Source organism: Mrakia frigida (assembly GCF_051309035.1).
Source record: "Mrakia frigida strain ATCC 22029 unplaced genomic scaffold BDY24scaffold_11, whole genome shotgun sequence".
Classification (NCBI taxonomy): Eukaryota; Fungi; Basidiomycota; class Tremellomycetes; order Cystofilobasidiales; family Mrakiaceae; genus Mrakia; species Mrakia frigida.
The window spans coordinates 605,186-621,205 of record NW_027481270.1 but is presented as its reverse complement, the minus strand read 5'-3'; the positions used below and the strand labels follow the sequence as shown (position 1 = coordinate 621,205).

The window sequence follows — 16,020 nt, the reverse complement described above, 5'->3', positions numbered from 1 at the left end:
TCGACGCGTTTGAATGTCTTTCAGAGCTCAAAACAACGTCAAAAACAGATCTTTCACTTCCGAAAAAGAGCTCACCTCAAAACTGGAAGCCCTCTCCCCAACTCTGAAAAACTTTCCTCCGGGATCCGAATCGAAAACGATCTCCAAACTCGTCCCTCTCCCTCCCTTAATCCCTCCAACCAGCACTCCCCTCTCCCTCCCCCTGTCTCTCCCCAAATGACCAAACAACGGCTCCCTCCTTCTCCCTCCCAACCACCACCACCACCCTCCTCTCATACCCTCGCATGATTCCCATAACCAGCAGCTCCCGTCGCGACCCTCCTCCTTCGAACCTCAACCATCCCTCCTCTTCTCGTTCAGCTTCGTCCGTTTCAGCGTCCATCTCGTCCGGTCTCCCTCTTCCTGTGGACGTCGACTTGCTCTCTTCCTTCGGAGACGACGACGAGGAAGAAGACGAAGGCAGCAGTAGTGCAGCAGCTGAAACGAGCGTTAGTGCTTCGAGTAACTCTGGGGAGAGCAGTAGTAGAGGAGGAGGAGCTCAAGCTCAAGCGCCTTTGGAGAGTTTGAAGGAAGGCGTTGCGTTCTCGCCTCATCGCCAGCAGCCGAGAAGGAAATCTATTGGGAGGTTGAGAGGTGGGAGATCAGACAGGGAGGAGGAGGAGGGGTTCATGAGTTTGGTGGAGGCTTCGTTGGAAGGGGATGTTACAGCGGTGAGGGAGGCGCTTGAGAGAGGAGAGAAGGTCAGGGCGAGGGACGTTGACGGCAGGGATGCGGTTCTTGCTGTGGTTTTAGGATCGGATAAAGCTAGGTGAGTAGTAGATGAGCTTCCCTTTATGCTTGTCGTTGAAGAGATAGGAACGAACGCAAGGCTGACTTTTATCCTGACCTTCCCTCTCGCTGGCTCCTCCTCTCCTTCTCCAGGCTCCTGACTCCCGTCTCCTCCTCGACTCTCCCTCCCACGTCGGATCATCTTCGAATCCTCTCTTCGTACCTTCTACCTTCACCTACCCTTACCCTCTACCCTCTCAACGTCCCTCAGCCATCGATTCGAAGCGCGACCGTCCTCGGACTCTCGAGTTATCTCGGGAAGAGCGATTTCGTCAAGGCTTTGCTGGGAGAAGGATCTGGTTGGGTTGCAGAAGAGGGAGGATCAAGGAAGAGGAAAAGGACTACTGGGAGAGGGAAGGGGTGGGTGTCTGTGGATGGGAAGGACGGGAAGGATGGGACTGCGTTGATGTGTGAGTTGACCGATTCGAGACGCGAGTGACCTTCAACTGATCGCCTTCTCTCCTTTTGCTTTCGTTCAGACGCCGCTCGAGATGGACATCTGGAGATCGCTCAAGTCCTTGTGAGTGAACTGCTCTCTATCTCGAGTTGACGTTGCTCGAGCTGAAGGAATCTTTCGTCGTTTCTCAGCTCGCACACGGAGCTCGACCCGACGCGACGGAGAGCAACGGTCAGAGTGCAATGCAGTACGCTATGGGACGTCCTCAGATGGTTTGGATCTTCGAGGAGCAGCTGAGGAACTGGAGAGCAGGAAAGGGGAAGGTGAGCAACTCGTTTCTGTCCTCCTCTTTCGTCGCTCGGAGCTGAACTTTCTCTCTCGTTTTCGGTTCATTTCGTTTCGAACCCAGCCCGTCTCCCTCGAACACCCCTACCCAAACATCGCCGCCCTCGCCTCCCTCTCCCACTCCCTCAACCCATCTCTTCCAACCTACCATCTTCCTCCTCCCGCTTCAGCGTTCCCTCCTCTTCTCTCGGACGTCACTCCCACCTCGTCAGGTCCCGTCAAGCAGAGCATGGCTGAGCACACGAAACAAGTCAACAAGGCGATCCGACACAACGAGCCTGAGGTTCTTCGAGCGCTCCTCTTCCCCGCCGCTCCCTTCAGCGAGAGAGAGGTCGCAGAGATGGATCGAGGACCCGAGCTGTTGTTCGAAGAGAGATCGTCTTCGGGAGGAGAGGACGAGGAGGACGAGGAGGAAGGGCAGACGTTCGAGTTGTCGAGTAGTCCTGGGAGGAAGGGAACGATCGCGTTGGTTAACGCTGTGGATCACAACGGACTCTCGCCTCTTCACCATGCGATGAGGGTTCAGCCGGCGCCGTCGTTGGAGGTCGTCAAGCTTCTGTTCTTCGCCGGAGGGGACGTGAACCTCGCCTGCTCGATGGGCAGCTCGCCTCTTCATCAAGTGTGAGTCTCTTCGTCTTCAACTTCGAAATTTGACACGTCGACTGACATGTTTCTCGTCTTTCCTTTCACAGAGCCTGCCTCGGCGGAGGAGATCCCATCATCGCTCGACGACGCGTTAACGAACCCGACCCGGACCTTCGATCTCGAACCCGCTCGACGTCCTCCACCCAAACTCTCCAACCCATCGAACCTCTTGCTCCGAATCCATCGATCCTCCCTCCTCTCTACGAGAACTCCTCGGCGGACTCAACCGACTCGTCGACCTCCGTCAATCATCTCTCTCGACAACCCTCCGTTGTTCGACCGATCTCCCCGACCTCTCAGACCTTCCCTACCTGGGAGAGTACTGGTTCGAACGCCTCCTTGTCGACGGAGAAGGCTGGGCTTGCCGGAGAGGAGACAGAGGCCAAGTTGAGGGAGCTTGTGAGGACGTTCGTCTGGGAGTTGGGAGGAGATCCGGATCTCAAGGATTCTGCGGGAGCTCTCCCACTTCATTTTGCTGCTCAGGTTCGTCTTCTTGTCCTTTCAGAACCCTCAAAGTCTCTCCGTAGAGATCTGACCTTTCTGTCTCGTCTCCTTCGTTCGCAGTACGGCTGCTCTCGAGAGATCGTCCGACTCCTCCTCGAACACGACCTCGAAACGGAAGAGAAGTTCCTCGTCCTCCAAACCACTTCACCCTCCTCCAACTCGGAACGAATCCCAGCTCGAGCTCAACGAAACTCGTCTGGGCTCTCCGCCGCCGAAGTCTCTCGACCTGAGTTTGCCGACCTCTTCGCTTGGGCAGAGGAAGAGGGAGCTCAACGAAGGAAGACGATTCTCGCCTCAGGAAAGCCGGTCAGGACGTTGGAAGCTGGAGCCAGGTGGGCGAGCGAAACGTCGTCGAGGATCTCAGCAGCTTCGTCGCTTGGATCGGGAGGTCTCTCGTCGAACAACAACAGGCAGCGGGAGTCGGTTCTTCAACCTCTTCCTCCTCTTTCGAACCTCGAGGAGTCGAAAGCCATGATCTCTCAGGTCGTTCTGAACCTCGGGTTTGTTGATGAAACGCTGGTGAGTTCAGTCGCTTCGTTCCTCGACCTCGAAACGCTCTCTGATCTTGTTTCTCTCCTTTTCGCTTCCAGTCCACCGGTCTCATCTCCTCGATCAAGGACTCTCTCGCTCGACAGAACTCTACTCACCCAGGATGGCCGGAGAAGGACCTGTTCACCACGCCTTCCGACGACGGTCGTTCCGAGAGCATCAAACGGCTTCGATACTCGTTCCAGCACGGAGGAGGAGGAGGAGGGAGCGGGAGAAGCTCGAACGCGTCTGGCAATCGATTCCGAGCGTTCAGCAGCTCGACGGGGAGCAGCTGGTGGAGCGAGCCGAGGGATGTCTACTCTCCTTCTCAAGTCGACAGGATTCGAAGGGATCTCGATCATAGCTTCCAGTGAGTTCCAGTTCTCTCTTCTGTTGGAGACGAATCTATCGCTGACGAGCGTCCTCCTCGAACAGCCTCTTCACTCACTCAGCTCAGATGGTCGCCAGGGTTCTCGATTTCTGTGAGACGCGTCCCCTTTCTTCCTCCCTCCGACGCGTCGTTTTCTGATCGTGCTTCTTCTTTCTACAGACTCTTCTGCTCTCGCCGGAATCGAGGATACGCTTCGAGCCTACGAGGAGGAGGTCAGCACCGGACTCAAGTCCGTCTCGAAGATCGACGGTCGAATCAAGGATCTCCGAAATCGAGAGGCAACCCTCAGATCGGACCTCGCTCAAGTCCAACTCGTCCGAGAACGACGTACCTTCGACGGGAAGGTCGAGAGTCTCATCCAGGAGATCCTCAACTCGTTCTCGAGCCGAGTCTCGAACCTCCAGTCGAAGGGACTCGAAGGGAGAGCGTTGACGATGGAGATCTCGAGAGCGACGGACGAGGCGAGAGGGTCGTTCCTTTCCCTCAAAGCAGACCTTGGGGACTACCACCATCCAGCGGAGTCGGATCTCGGACCTCTCTGCGCGTCCATCGACGAAGCTTCCAACACCGTCGGAGCAGCCAAGACGAGACTTCTCGAGGAAGCTCTCGCTCCTCCTCCTCCCTCGTCGTCGTCTTCGACGCCAACTCCAGTCAAGCACGGATCGATCCTCCCTGAACGACGACCTCCAGCAGCAGCAGCAGCACCCACTCCTCCCGCTCTTCGACAGACTCGAGCTCTCTCGCTCTCCTCAGGATCCCTCCCTCCCTCGCCTACGTCCTCGTCTACTCAGAAGTTCAGTCACCAGCAGTCAGCCTCGTTCGGTTCGCTTTCGGCTCACTCGAGGGGATCGTCGTCGGATCAGACGATGCGTTCGTCGAGCACCGGGGCGCCGAGGGAGATTCGTGCAAGATCGCCACCCGTTTGGGCTAGCTGGCCGAGGAGGAAGGAGGACGAGGCGGAGTACGCTGCTGGGTTGTTGAACTTGCAGGAGGTCGAGAACGACCTTCGAGACGTCGAGGAGAGGATCGAGGCGACGCATGGTCAGTTTCCCTTCTCTCAGCCTCTTCCGCTCGAGCTTTCGTCGCTTCCTTCGCTGACTCTTCTCCTCCGTTTCCGCTTGAACATTCAGTCCACGAATCCGAACTCACCCAGTTCATGTCAACCCTCCAACACACCTCAACCCCAACCTCCTCCAACTCCAACTCCTCCTCCGCCTCCGCCTCCCAACGAACCGAGGCCTTCCGCCTCATGTCCATCGTCCTCCAACGCCGTCTCTCCCTCCAGAACCACCGCACCACCCTCGAAACCGAACACCGCAAAGTCGACACTCTTCTGGAGAAGTACGACGAAACCGAGGAAGGCTGGGACAACACCACCCTCCTCGCTTCCTACCTTCGAGGACGCCTCGAAGAGATCTACTCCCCTTCGTACGGCAAGAGGATCCAGGCGGAGGTGTGCTGGGAGGAGGAAGGGGCGGTAGGGGTGAGTTTCGGTGCGGGTGCGAGGGAGGAGGTGGAGCTTGTGGAAGGAGGGCGAGGATGGTTGGATTTGAAGGAGGAGGAGGAGAGGGTTGGGAGGGAGTTGGAGGTGCTGGAGGGGATGCTGGAGGGGTCGGAGGAGTTGTGCGATAGGGTTGAAGGGGATTACGGGTTGATTTTGAAGGAGTCGGTTGCGGCGGTGAGTTTGGAAGGAGTGAAGAGCCGGTCGCGTCGCGTCGAGTTTTTGGTTGACCTCCTTTCCTTTCGATCCCCTCTTGCTTCAAACTTCTAGACGAGGAAACGATGCCGTCAAGCAGCTCGAGAGCTTTCCAAAGCCAAGTCCAATCTCTCAGTGACTCTTCAGGTACGTTCCTTTCTTCCTCATCGTCTCGTCTCGTCCACTCGAGCTCTCTCTGACTCTCCTCGTCTCGTCTCGTTCTTGCTCCAGTCCCGAATGGACGAAATCGTCACCCTCTGGGAGTACCTTTCCGCCTCCGACTCCTCCGACCTCTCCGGCGCCTCCTCTACAACTTCCTCCTCCTCCTCCTTCTACCTCGACGTTCGTTCCCAACTCGGTCTCCCTCCCTCCCTCCTCACCGATCCCATCCCTCACGGCTCAGGCTCAGGCTCCCACAACCGAACCCTCTCCGCCTCTACTGCGGCTTCTTCGACGTACGGGTACGGGTCCTCCCTCTTCTCGTTCCCTTCTCCTCCTCAGTCGGCCAAGTCGGGGAGCGGCAGTGGGAGTGGAACGAGTGGGAGTGCGAGGTCGGAGGAGAGTGCGTTGGGGAAGGTGAAAGGGTTGTTGAAGAGCAGGGTGCATGGGCCGTTGGAGGTGGGGAAGAGGGAGATCGAGGAGATCGGGAGGTGGATCCGGGTGGTGAAAACGGTGGGGAGCGAGTTGGAGGAGAGGTTGAAGGGTTGAGACGCGTCGAGGTCGAGGGGTTTGTAGCTTTTTGGTTCGTGTGTTCTGTTCCTTTCGATCTTGGTTTCGTCTTTCTTTCGTTCTTCAGCCTAGGTTCTATGTATCAGCTTGACTCAGTTCGTCTCGAACCAACGAGAGAGGGAGCAGTCAGTTCCGTTGGCAAAGAAGAGCGACGCGTTGGTCCCAGTCTCTGCGACTTCAAATCAACGCCGATGCGACAAGGTCGGTTGGATTCTCGTTTGCGAGCGAGAATTTTCACGCTTTCCTGCTCCGAAAACTGAAGGTTTGGCGGCCTTATCAGACACTCTCTCTACTGATAAGCAGATTTTCCCCCTCAAGGATTAATCTTAAGAGGACCCCGTCCTTTAACCGGCCGAGGATGGATTTCGGTTCGAGACCGACTCTCCTTTCCTTCCTCCTTTCCTTTCCTTCCAACGTCCACCCCAACTCTCTGATGGAAATCGACCTTCCCACCCCGTCGTCCTCCTCGTCCTCCTCCTTCCCTACTCCTCTGATCTCCCCGCTCTGCAGCATCATCTACTCGCTCTCGCTCCCTCTCGCTCCGGAAACGTCGACTCTCGATCCTCGACCTCCTCCTTCGTCTGAAATCGTCGCTCGAGAACTCCTGCTCAACCTCGCCTTGGTCAACAAGGAGTTCTACCACACCGCTCGTCCTTGGCTCTGGCGGAGTTTGATTATTGCCAGACCGAGAGGATGGATCGGGATCGTGGAGAAGATTGGAGGCGAGCAGGCGAGGAAGGACTGGGCGTTGGAACTGGCGAAGGAGAGGAGAGGGAGGACGGGTGGGAGGGTTGGGATGAGAAGGACCGTTAGTACGAGTAGTGCTAGTCCCGGAAGTGTCAGTCCGGCGGCTAGTAGTGGAGCGAGTGGGAGTACGCCGAGAAGGTCGAGATCGATCTCTCAAGGAAGGCAGCAACAGCTTCAACACATCGAGGACGATCGTTCCGAGGACCAGGAAATGGCCGTCGAAGTCGAAGAAGGATTCGGAGCTCTAGGTCTAGGTCTCGTCGGAGGAGGAGGTCGACGTTCCCAATCCATCGAGCGATCCACCGTGTTCGTAGAATCTCAAATGAGCGCTCTCAAGAGATCCACCTCGTTGGGATCCCAAGGAACGCCGTCGACGGTCGAGAAACAGCTCGAGGAGGAGGAGAGAAGGGATGAGCTCTCGCTCGGAGAAATGCTCTTGACCCCTCCTGGATCGAGGGATACCTCTCCTTCGAGGATGTTCTCCGAGGGGAGCTGGAGAGGGTCGAGTTCCGAGAGGGTGGGGAGGAGTAGGGTGAGGTTGATGGGGGTTGGGTTGAGGGATGAGTCGATTCATTCGATTTTGGAAGGAGTTCGTGAGTTTCCTCCTCTTCGTCTTTCTCCTTTCTTTCTTTCTTTCTTTCTTTGCTCTCCTTCCCTCCAAATTTGCTTCTCTCGAAACCTTCAAAACTGACGGAAACTTCCCTCGGATTAACCTTCTCTCCTACAGCCCTCACCTCAGCTCCTCATCCCTCGAGCATGTCCCCCATGGCGATCTGCTTCCCTTCCTCCCTCCCTTCCTCTCCGACCGGCTCGCCCACCCTCGTCAACAACGTCGAGCTCACGGCTGCTTCCTCGGCTGCTTCGTCCTACTACGGGGACGAGGAGGAGGAGGAGTTTGACGAGGCGGATTTCTACGAGGATTTGAACGAGGCGGGACTGCCGACGAGGTTGCTTTCGTTCTGTAACTTCAGGTGAGGCTCAGGCGCCGACGCTTTTTTCAGTTTCTTTTCGTTCGAGAAGAGGGCTGATTTTGGACCGTTGTTGCTTACAGGACTACCGGACTGGGTCGATCGTTGGAGGAAGGGATCCAGGGGAAGTACATCACCGCGGATCGACTGGGTCTCGTTCTCGCTGCGTTGGGGAATCTCAAGTACTTTGGAGCTACCGAATGTTCGCTCTCGTCTTTCTTCTCGTGCTCATCTCGTCTCTCTCCTCTTGAGCTGACTCTCTTTCTCGCCTTCCCTCGTTCCCGTTTCGTTTCGTTTCTCTCGTTCCCAACGCAGACATGGACTCTGCCCTCACCCTCCCGAACCTCATCTCGCTCCTCTTCCGTGGCTCCCGCACCCTCCCTTCCCTCCTCACCCACAACACCACCGAATGGCACAACCTCCCCAAGTTCCGTCCCTTACTCGCCCTCGACCTCTGCGGCGTCAACTCGCGAGCGTTCCACAAGGCCGTCTCGGACCTCGTCGTCACCTTCCTCTCCCCAGCCAACAAGGAGCCGGACGAGAACAGCAGACTCAGGGAGGGAGGAGAGGAGGAGGTCAAGTTTGAAGGGATGAGGAGGTTGGGTTTGCATTTCTGTAAGATGCCGAGTGGGGATCTGGAAGCGTTCTTGGGCGGGTTCAGTGGGTTGACGCATTTGGATCTGGGGTATACGAGGTTGACCGGGTCGGGACTGAAGGTGATTGTAGAGTGGCCGTTGGTTAGTTTGAGTTTGAGTAGGACGAAGGTCGAGGGGTGGGAGTTGACTGAGTGAGTGTTCCGTTCGACGTTTGTTGTCGAGACGCGTCGAGTTTTTCGTTTCGTTTTCGTTGTTTCGAAGAGCTGACCTCTCGATTTCGAATTGCTGCTTGATAGATTCCTACTGCACGAAGCTCGATCGGAGCTACGAGAGCTCAACCTCTACGGAAGTGAGTCTCTTTCTCGATTTCGAACCGAGCTAGCTTCCTTTCTCGACGCGTCTCTCTCCCTCCCCTCCCAACTAAACCCCTTCCCTCCTCCCCTCTCCCTCCCTTCTTTCACCTCCCAGGTCGTTCCTTCCCCTCCTCCCTCACCCCCACCGACCTCACCACCATCCTCTCCAAATCGCCCGCCTTCACCTCCGGCAAACTTCGCTACCTCGACCTCTCCTCCGCCCCTCTCTCTCCAGCCCACCTCGACCTCTTCCCCGAACAACCCGATCTCATCTCGCTCGGTCTTTCGCACATCCCTCTCCTCCCGCTTCGACCTTTGGCGGCGTTCATTCTGGAGAAGACGCCGCAGGTGGAGATTCTGGCGTTGACGTACACGAGTCCCGAGATTGTGAGAGCGCAGAACTGGGCGAGTGCGATGGTTGCGCTGCATGTGAGTTTGAGGGTTTTGATCTCTTTCGTTTCTGCTATCCTTCTTCGAGGTCTCTCCTCTTTTTTTTTTCTCTCTTCCTCTCGCTGACTCGTGTTTGCCTTCTTTATCTCCCTCTCCGACGCGTCTCCTCTCCCTCAAAGGCCCTCCTCATCAACCCCCTCTGCTCCTCCCCTCTCACCTTCGACCTCTCCCCTCCCCTCCCCCCACGAACGCATCTCCGAGTCCTCGAACTCGGTCCCTCCCTCCTCACCTCCCTCTCCAAGGGACACAACACCACCTGGCGAGTCATCAAATCCTCCGGGACCCGAGGCTGGTACGTCGACGTCTCCTCCGGCTGGTCCACTACGCCTCGTCCTACCAAGGTCGCCTTCGCCGTGCAGCAGAAGAGGTGGAGGAAGAAGGTCTCTTCTGTTTCGGTGAAGCCGTTGGGAGGTGGGCAGTTCGGCGTTGGGTTCGGAGCGGGAGCGGGAGAGGAGGAGGGAGACGCCGGGGACGAGGATGGGGAGGACGAGGACGATGGAGTGGTGTTCAGGAGAGGGCTGGCTGCGGATGATAAGCAGAGGAGACATTTGGAGTATTTGGCGGAGAGCAACGGGAAGGTTGGGAGTGGGGTCGGGTGGGGGAGTAGGAAGGTCGAGGTGTTGAGAGGGGAGGGGTTGTTGGGGAGGGAGGAAGGGTTGTACGGAGGGATGGCGTTCTCGTTCGATGAGTAGGACGCACGTCGAGATGGATGGGGAGGTGCGCTCGTTGAGGATGAGGACGAGGGAGGAGGGAGGAGGAGGAGAGGAGGGAGGAGGGGAGGGAAGTCGCGTCGCGTCTGTTTTTTTTTTTTTCTCTCGTTCGTTCGTTCGTTCGTTCTCGGTTCCTCACCTTGTTTGTTTTCCCATCTCGCTTCTTCACGAATCTCTTCCCATCTACTGCTCCTGCTTTATCTTGCTTGCTGTCTTTCGCTTCACGCTCTGTACCCAACAGATCTCCGAACTCCCACACCTCTCACTTCTCACTTCTCTCTCGCATACCCTAGTCCTCTGTTTTCTCGTTAACGATTTTTTTGCTGTATCTAGCGCTCTCTCTTCCTCGTCGGTAATCTTTAATGAACGTCTTGTTATTTTTTGACTGAGGAGGGACAAAGGACGTGGACGGAGGCAAAAACGAAACGACGAGCTGAGCTCATTTCGACTCCCTTCCTTTCTCCCACCGACCACGACGAACCCTCGAACTCCAGATTCAAACCCTTCCTCCTCTGATCCCACTCTTCGATCCTAGCTTACTTTACGAATGTCGAACTCTACTGGATCTTCTCCTCTCTCCTCGCCTGGATCTTCCTTCGACGGCTCCCTCTCTCGCCACCTCTCCTTCGACGCGGCCGCTAAAGGTTCGAGTCGAGCTATCTCGTCTGGTAAGCATATGAGCTCGGAAGTATACAGGACTGGACTGGACTGGACTGGAAGATGAGAACGGAAGGAAGGGAAGCTCGAAGGAAGAAAACCCTGACCTCAACAACCTTGACTTCTCCGTCTTCCTTCTCTCGCTCCAGGCATCCCCTTCGAAGTCCTCGAACGAATCTTCCACTACACCTTCCGTCGACCCACCCACGTCACTCCTTCCTCCGATCCTTTCCCCCTCAAAGGAACCACCCACCTCCTCCTCGTCTCCAAAACCTTCCACCAACTCGCCCTCCGTTCGTTCTTCCACTCCATCACGCTCGCCCAACCCTCCGACCTCCTCACCTTCTTCCAACCCAAGAAGGGGATCTTCGTCGATGCCCAAAACCCCGAAGCAGCCAGCCTCAAATGGAGCTACGTTCGAGAAATCTGCATCGTCGCAGACGTCAAACTTCCTCTGTCGTTCCCGGCGTCGAAGACACCCAAGACGTACTTTGCTCCTTTGCAGATCCCTCCCTTGGAAGGAAGCTTTCTCGAGAAGAAGAGGGTCTGCTTCTTGGATCATCGCACGGAGATGGACTTTCTCTACACACTTCAGAGAGAGGAGTTGACCTCGAAGGATCAGAAGAAGTTCGAGCAGGAGGTTCGCGAGAAGTCGAGAGGGTTTCTGGAACGACTCTCTCTCGTCGCGTCGTCGTTGGTGATGACCTCCGAGTTCCTCGAGAAGCTGCCTGCTTCGGAGTTCGGGAGGGGCACGCTCGGGTGGGAACCTGGGAGGTTGGAGGTTCACGATACGTTGGGGTTGTTGGGTCCGGAGAGGGTGGAGGGGTTCGTTGGGTGGGTGAGGCATGTTACGTTGAAACCGGTTCATCTCGTGGGCTTCTCGCCCCAGTTTGTGTATCGGTTTGAGAAGGAGGTGGAGAGGAGGAAGAGGAGAGAGGAGGGGTTTGATCTAGAGTTCAGTTGGGATGTTTAGAGGGGAGCGAGCGAGACGGTGTTGGGTTCGTTTCTGTACTTCGAAGGTGAGTTGCCCTGAGACTCTCTTTCGTCTCTCTCTCTTTCTCTCGATCCCGTACCGTTCTCGAACTTGAGCTGAATCTTTTTTTCCCCTCTTCTTCCTGTTCTGTAGATCTTTCTATGCTGTCCCTTTGCCCTTGGGTCCGTCAAACGAGTTTCGCTTCGGCTTCCTTCTGGCTCTCCTCACACCAACCGGCTGATCCGTCTCCTTAACTTCCTGTTGCTCGTTTTGACCACCACTCCAGTCTCTCCTACGCGATATTTCTTTTTCACTCTGATCAAAGCTACGCTCGATTTGTGGACCGTCGTCAGATTTCGGTTCAGATCGGACGCGACGCGAAGGTTCGTTCCCTTTCTCCTTTCCTTTCGACACCCTTCATTGACCTGTTTGACCGACCGGTTGTTTTCCTTCTACGTACGCTTTACTAGATGACCTCGTTCGTTGTGGCCCGGTCCTATTTTTCGGTTTCTTCGAGCCTCGAGTCGACGAGATCACGAATGACGGTCGGTTCCTCGACACCTCTTCTTCTTCCTCTTGCTTTATCTCGAAAGCCACGGAGTAGATTTTAGCGCCGCTTCCCTCGCTCGGAGACCATCCTGACGCTTCTTCCTAGAGAGCCAGTTCACTTCAGCGAAGAAAATAAACTGACTTCGAGACTCCTCCCTTCACCCACGCGTTTGCTTTTCCGTCGAGTTTCACTCAACCACCAAGCCACAAGCCGCTTCCCATCCTTCTTCTACTGCTCCTCAAAGCGATCCCCATCGAGGATGAACTCGTCAACTTCCATCCTCTTCAACTCTCCTGCGCTCAAGTCTCGTAAGTCGTCATCTTCGTCGTCTTGTAGGACATCAGGAAGGCGGGAAACGTTGAGCTCATCCCTTCCCTTCCTCCCTTCCCCTCCTCTCCCTCCATTCGCCACACCTTCCCGCCAGTTCAACGCAAGCAGCTCGTCAGTCTCTGCAAGAGATACCGACTCAAGGCTTCGGGAAAGGTCGGTTCCATCTCTTATACTGTCTAGTAGGGGGGCGAGAGAGAGGTCAAATCGAAGCTGACCTCTGTTGTTGTTCGATTCCTCCCTTCGTCTCTCTTCCCCTTCTCTCCTCCGTCCTCCAGAACTCTGATCTCATCAACAAACTCCAGAACTTGTTCGTAACGCCTTCATTCCCCTTCTATGCTCTCTCGCTCACTCTCGTTTTCGTTCTCCAGCGCCGAATCCCTCCCAGAGGAAGCTCTCACCGATCCCTCCTTCTCCCTCGCCGACCACATCGCCTCTCGCGCTCCTCCTTCCTCAGACAACTTCGAACCCCCAACGTTGGATGCTTCTCGAGCTGGGAGGGAGAGCGAAGCCTGGGAGGTTCTAGACGAGGTGGCGGAGGAGGTGGAGGGTGGGAGTTGGAAGAGTGCTGAGAACGGAGAAGGAGGAGGAGAGTTTGGGACGAGGAAAGGTGAGAGCTTCCCTTCGTCGTATTGTTCGATCTTTCTCTGCCTCCTCGAAGCTCATACAACGTTCTCTTTTGGTTTCACTACAGCTACATCTACTTCTCTCTCCAAATCAACTGCCAAATCTTTCAAATCCTTCCTCAAACGATCCCAACACGGCTCCCTTTCCTCCTCCTCCCACTCCTCCAAACGATCCGCCGCTCCCATCGTCCACTCCCAGCCAGAACAGGACGAGAGCATGGACGTGGACGAAGATCTTCCTCCCTCTCCGCACATCCCCTCACCAGCACCAGGAGTAGCTCGAGCTCTTCGACCTTCCCTCGCAGGAACCGAACCCACGATCCGAATGGTCCAGAGCTCCTCCACGTCCTCCCTCGCCTCGACAGCCAGGGGAGCCGTTTCTCCTCCTCGGATGGGCAACAGGATGCTCGTCGATTCGCCCTTCTGCATCACCACCAGCATCTCTTCCTCCTCTCTCTACCCGACCCTCCCAACCAAACCAGAAGAGAAGGAAGACTCCATCCCAGGAAGCTTTCCCTCAGCCTCCTCCTCCTCGAACAACACGCCCAAACGGCTCGCCAGTCCTCCTCCGTTCGTGTTCGGGAACCCTCGTCACTCGATCTCGAACCAGCAGTTCAGATCACCGACCATCGCTGCTGCTTCGATGACGGCTGCTGGGCTGAGCATGAGGGAGGTGATGGAGGAGGAGATGAGGAAGAGGATGGAGGAGAAAGGGCTGGTGACGGCGGGAGGAGCGGCAGGTCTGGCGTTGCCAAGCTGGATGGTCGCTTTGGGACAGCCGGGAGGGACTGTAGCTGCTAGTGGTGTTGTAGGAGCAGTGGCGGGTTCGCCGATGAAGAGGAGGTTTGACGATTTGCACGAGAAGGAGTTTGCGAAGTGAGTTCAGTTTCACGCGTGTTCTTTTCTTTCTTCGCTGACTTATCTTGTGCTTCTTGTTTTGCTCTTGTCAGGATGCCCTCCATCGCAGATCACTACACCGCTAAACGATCTATCAACCCATCTTCCACCAAATCCAAACCGACGGCCTCCTCCTCCTCTCGAGCCATCGCCAACGGTCGACGACCTTCTTCCCTCATCGCCGCTGGTGCTCCTCGATACAGACCTTCCCTCGCCGCTCAAGCTGAAGGACCCAGTTCGAAGAGAGTGAAGGTCTCGTTCTCAGCTACTCCGGCTCAGGCTTCCAATCTCGAGAGAGCTGGGTCGATCTCGAGCACGTCGAAGGGAAAAGAGAGAGAGGTTCAGGTTGATACGAGGAAGGAGGAGGACGCTGAGATGGAGAGGGAGAAGGAGGCTATCAAGAGGAAACTGGCGATGTCGAAGGCTAGAAGGAGCTCGGTGGCTGGGAGGAGATTGAGTGGTGGGAAGGCGAAGCCGGCTCGTGAGTTCCGAGACGCGTCTCCTCTTTCCCTTCTCGTCTTGCTGTTTCTTTACTCCCCTTCGACTCGAGAGAACTTTCAAACTGACTCCGCTTCTTTGTTTTTCGGTCCTCAGCCAAGGGAGCTCCCTCGAGGTTCGGATTCCTCCATCACGGAGTCGAGGCGATGCGAAAGGGAGTCGCGTCGTTCCTCCCGACGACCAAATCCGCTACTCTCGCCGGACCAGCCTACTCCTCAGCAGCAGCACCCAGTTCCACCTCCAACTTCATCCCCAAATCGAGCTCTATCCCCAAACTCTCCTCTCTCCTCGCATCAAGTCAGAAGGAGAAGGAGAAGACGCTCGCCAAACCCGAGGTCGTTCCGGCGTCGAAGAAGGAGAAGGACTCGTCGTCGAGGAAGTTCTTCGGAGGAGCGAAAAAGATTAACATGGCCGCTCCACCTCCTCCAGTTCCCTCAGCTTTCAAACCCTCTCGACTCAACGCAATCCCAGCTTCCTCCTCCGTCTCCTCGTCCTCGTCGTCTCGACCCGCCATCCCCTCCTTCCACTCCAACGGATCCATGGGTCCTCCTACCTCTACCAAATTCATTAGCAACAGGCTCTCGACAGTTTCGAGCGCTTCTTCCTCCCGAGCTCCTTCGACGTCGGTCAGGGACAGGTCGTCGGTCTCGTCCCGTCCAGGATCGACGAGCGTCAATCGAACGACCGTGGCGATGGTTTCGTCACGTCCAGGATCGTCTCTCCTCGCTCCCACAGCTTCATTCCTCGCAAGGCAACAAGCCAACGGAAGGAACGCTCATCCCATCCCTACCTCGGTTCCTATCATCGCACCCACCGTCCCAGCTTATACGAAAGCTTCAACCTCCATTTACCCTCCCCTCCCTCCCGCCGTAACCTACCCTTCCACTTCCACCTCCAACCACCACCAGCAACAACAGCAACGACCTCGAATCACCTCCGAAGCGGCTCGGATCGTCCCCAAGAAGTCCCTCACCCACTTTTCAGCAGCAGCCTCAGCACTCGCTCCTCCTCCTCCTCCCTCTTTCCCCTCCCTCTCCTCCGTCCAACCTCTCTTCCCCTCCCTCGCCGCAACAACCAACTTCCTTCCTCTTCACGCACCACCTCCTCCACCCACCACGACGCCTTCCAAAGCCGCTTCAGCACCCTACAGACCAGCGTTCAAAGCTCGGGTCGCGTCCAAGGTGTCATCGACTTCCTCCTTCTCCACCACCGCCACTCCGAAGAAGAAACGCTCCTCCGTCAGCACATCCCTTCTCTCCAAGCCCGGAGGAGAAGCTGGACCGTCGAGGAGAGTCGTCGTTGCGTCGGGTTCGAGTTTGAGGGAGGGAGGAGGAGGAGGGAACAAGGGGAGGAAGAGCGTTCCCTCGGCTGGGTTCATGAAGGGAGGGAGGAGGGAGACGATCGTTGGGAAGGAGAAGGGAAGGGGAAGGAGGAGTGAGGGTGGATTGGGGAGGGGGAGGAAGGTTGGGACGGGGATGAGTGGGATGACGCCGAGGAAGGGAGGGAATCAGGAAGGGTTGAGGAGGGTTTGGGAGGAGTAGTACAGGATTTACGGTCTCGTTTCGTTTTCTTTGGGTCTGGTTTTGTGTATGTAGTCTGTTCGTT

At 56.4% G+C, this 16,020-nt stretch overlaps 5 protein-coding genes across 5 annotated transcripts; 4 read left to right on the top strand and 1 right to left on the bottom strand.

Moving 5' to 3' along the window:
- Positions 1 to 185: 185 nt before the first annotated feature.
- On the top strand, positions 186 to 1,696 carry BDY24DRAFT_28944 (ankyrin repeat domain-containing protein). Its single transcript, XM_076637021.1, has 4 exons — positions 186 to 808; positions 922 to 1,238; positions 1,308 to 1,348; positions 1,417 to 1,696. Exons 1-4 carry the CDS (start codon positions 285 to 287, stop codon positions 1,591 to 1,593), a joined length of 1,059 nt encoding a protein of 352 aa, XP_076497780.1. The 5' UTR covers positions 186 to 284; the 3' UTR covers positions 1,594 to 1,696.
- Positions 1,697 to 1,928: 232 nt separating this feature from the next.
- On the top strand, positions 1,929 to 5,887 carry BDY24DRAFT_385847 (uncharacterized protein). The gene is made up of 8 exons (XM_076640021.1): positions 1,929 to 2,191; positions 2,263 to 2,698; positions 2,780 to 3,238; positions 3,310 to 3,617; positions 3,683 to 3,729; positions 3,798 to 4,679; positions 4,769 to 5,481; positions 5,566 to 5,887. The coding sequence occupies exons 1-7, from the start codon at positions 2,085 to 2,087 to the stop codon at positions 5,407 to 5,409; spliced, it is 2,880 nt and encodes a 959-aa protein (XP_076497779.1). The 5' UTR covers positions 1,929 to 2,084; the 3' UTR covers positions 5,410 to 5,481; positions 5,566 to 5,887.
- Positions 5,888 to 6,257: 370 nt separating this feature from the next.
- BDY24DRAFT_440571 (uncharacterized protein) lies at positions 6,258 to 9,993 on the top strand. The gene is made up of 7 exons (XM_076644533.1): positions 6,258 to 7,403; positions 7,538 to 7,781; positions 7,862 to 7,980; positions 8,094 to 8,565; positions 8,671 to 8,723; positions 8,843 to 9,156; positions 9,297 to 9,993. The coding sequence occupies exons 1-7, from the start codon at positions 6,422 to 6,424 to the stop codon at positions 9,867 to 9,869; spliced, it is 2,757 nt and encodes a 918-aa protein (XP_076497778.1). The 5' UTR covers positions 6,258 to 6,421; the 3' UTR covers positions 9,870 to 9,993.
- Positions 9,994 to 10,339: 346 nt separating this feature from the next.
- Positions 10,340 to 11,563, bottom strand: BDY24DRAFT_385837 (uncharacterized protein). The gene has a single exon (XM_076640020.1). It carries the CDS (start codon positions 11,410 to 11,412, stop codon positions 10,429 to 10,431), a length of 984 nt encoding a protein of 327 aa, XP_076497777.1. The 5' UTR covers positions 11,413 to 11,563; the 3' UTR covers positions 10,340 to 10,428.
- A 987-nt stretch (positions 11,564 to 12,550) lies between these two features.
- Positions 12,551 to 15,444, top strand: BDY24DRAFT_28888 (uncharacterized protein). Its single transcript, XM_076637020.1, has 3 exons — positions 12,551 to 13,004; positions 13,089 to 13,896; positions 13,971 to 15,444. Exons 1-3 carry the CDS (start codon positions 12,731 to 12,733, stop codon positions 15,286 to 15,288), a joined length of 2,400 nt encoding a protein of 799 aa, XP_076497776.1. The 5' UTR covers positions 12,551 to 12,730; the 3' UTR covers positions 15,289 to 15,444.
- The last annotated feature ends 576 nt before the right edge of the window (positions 15,445 to 16,020 follow it).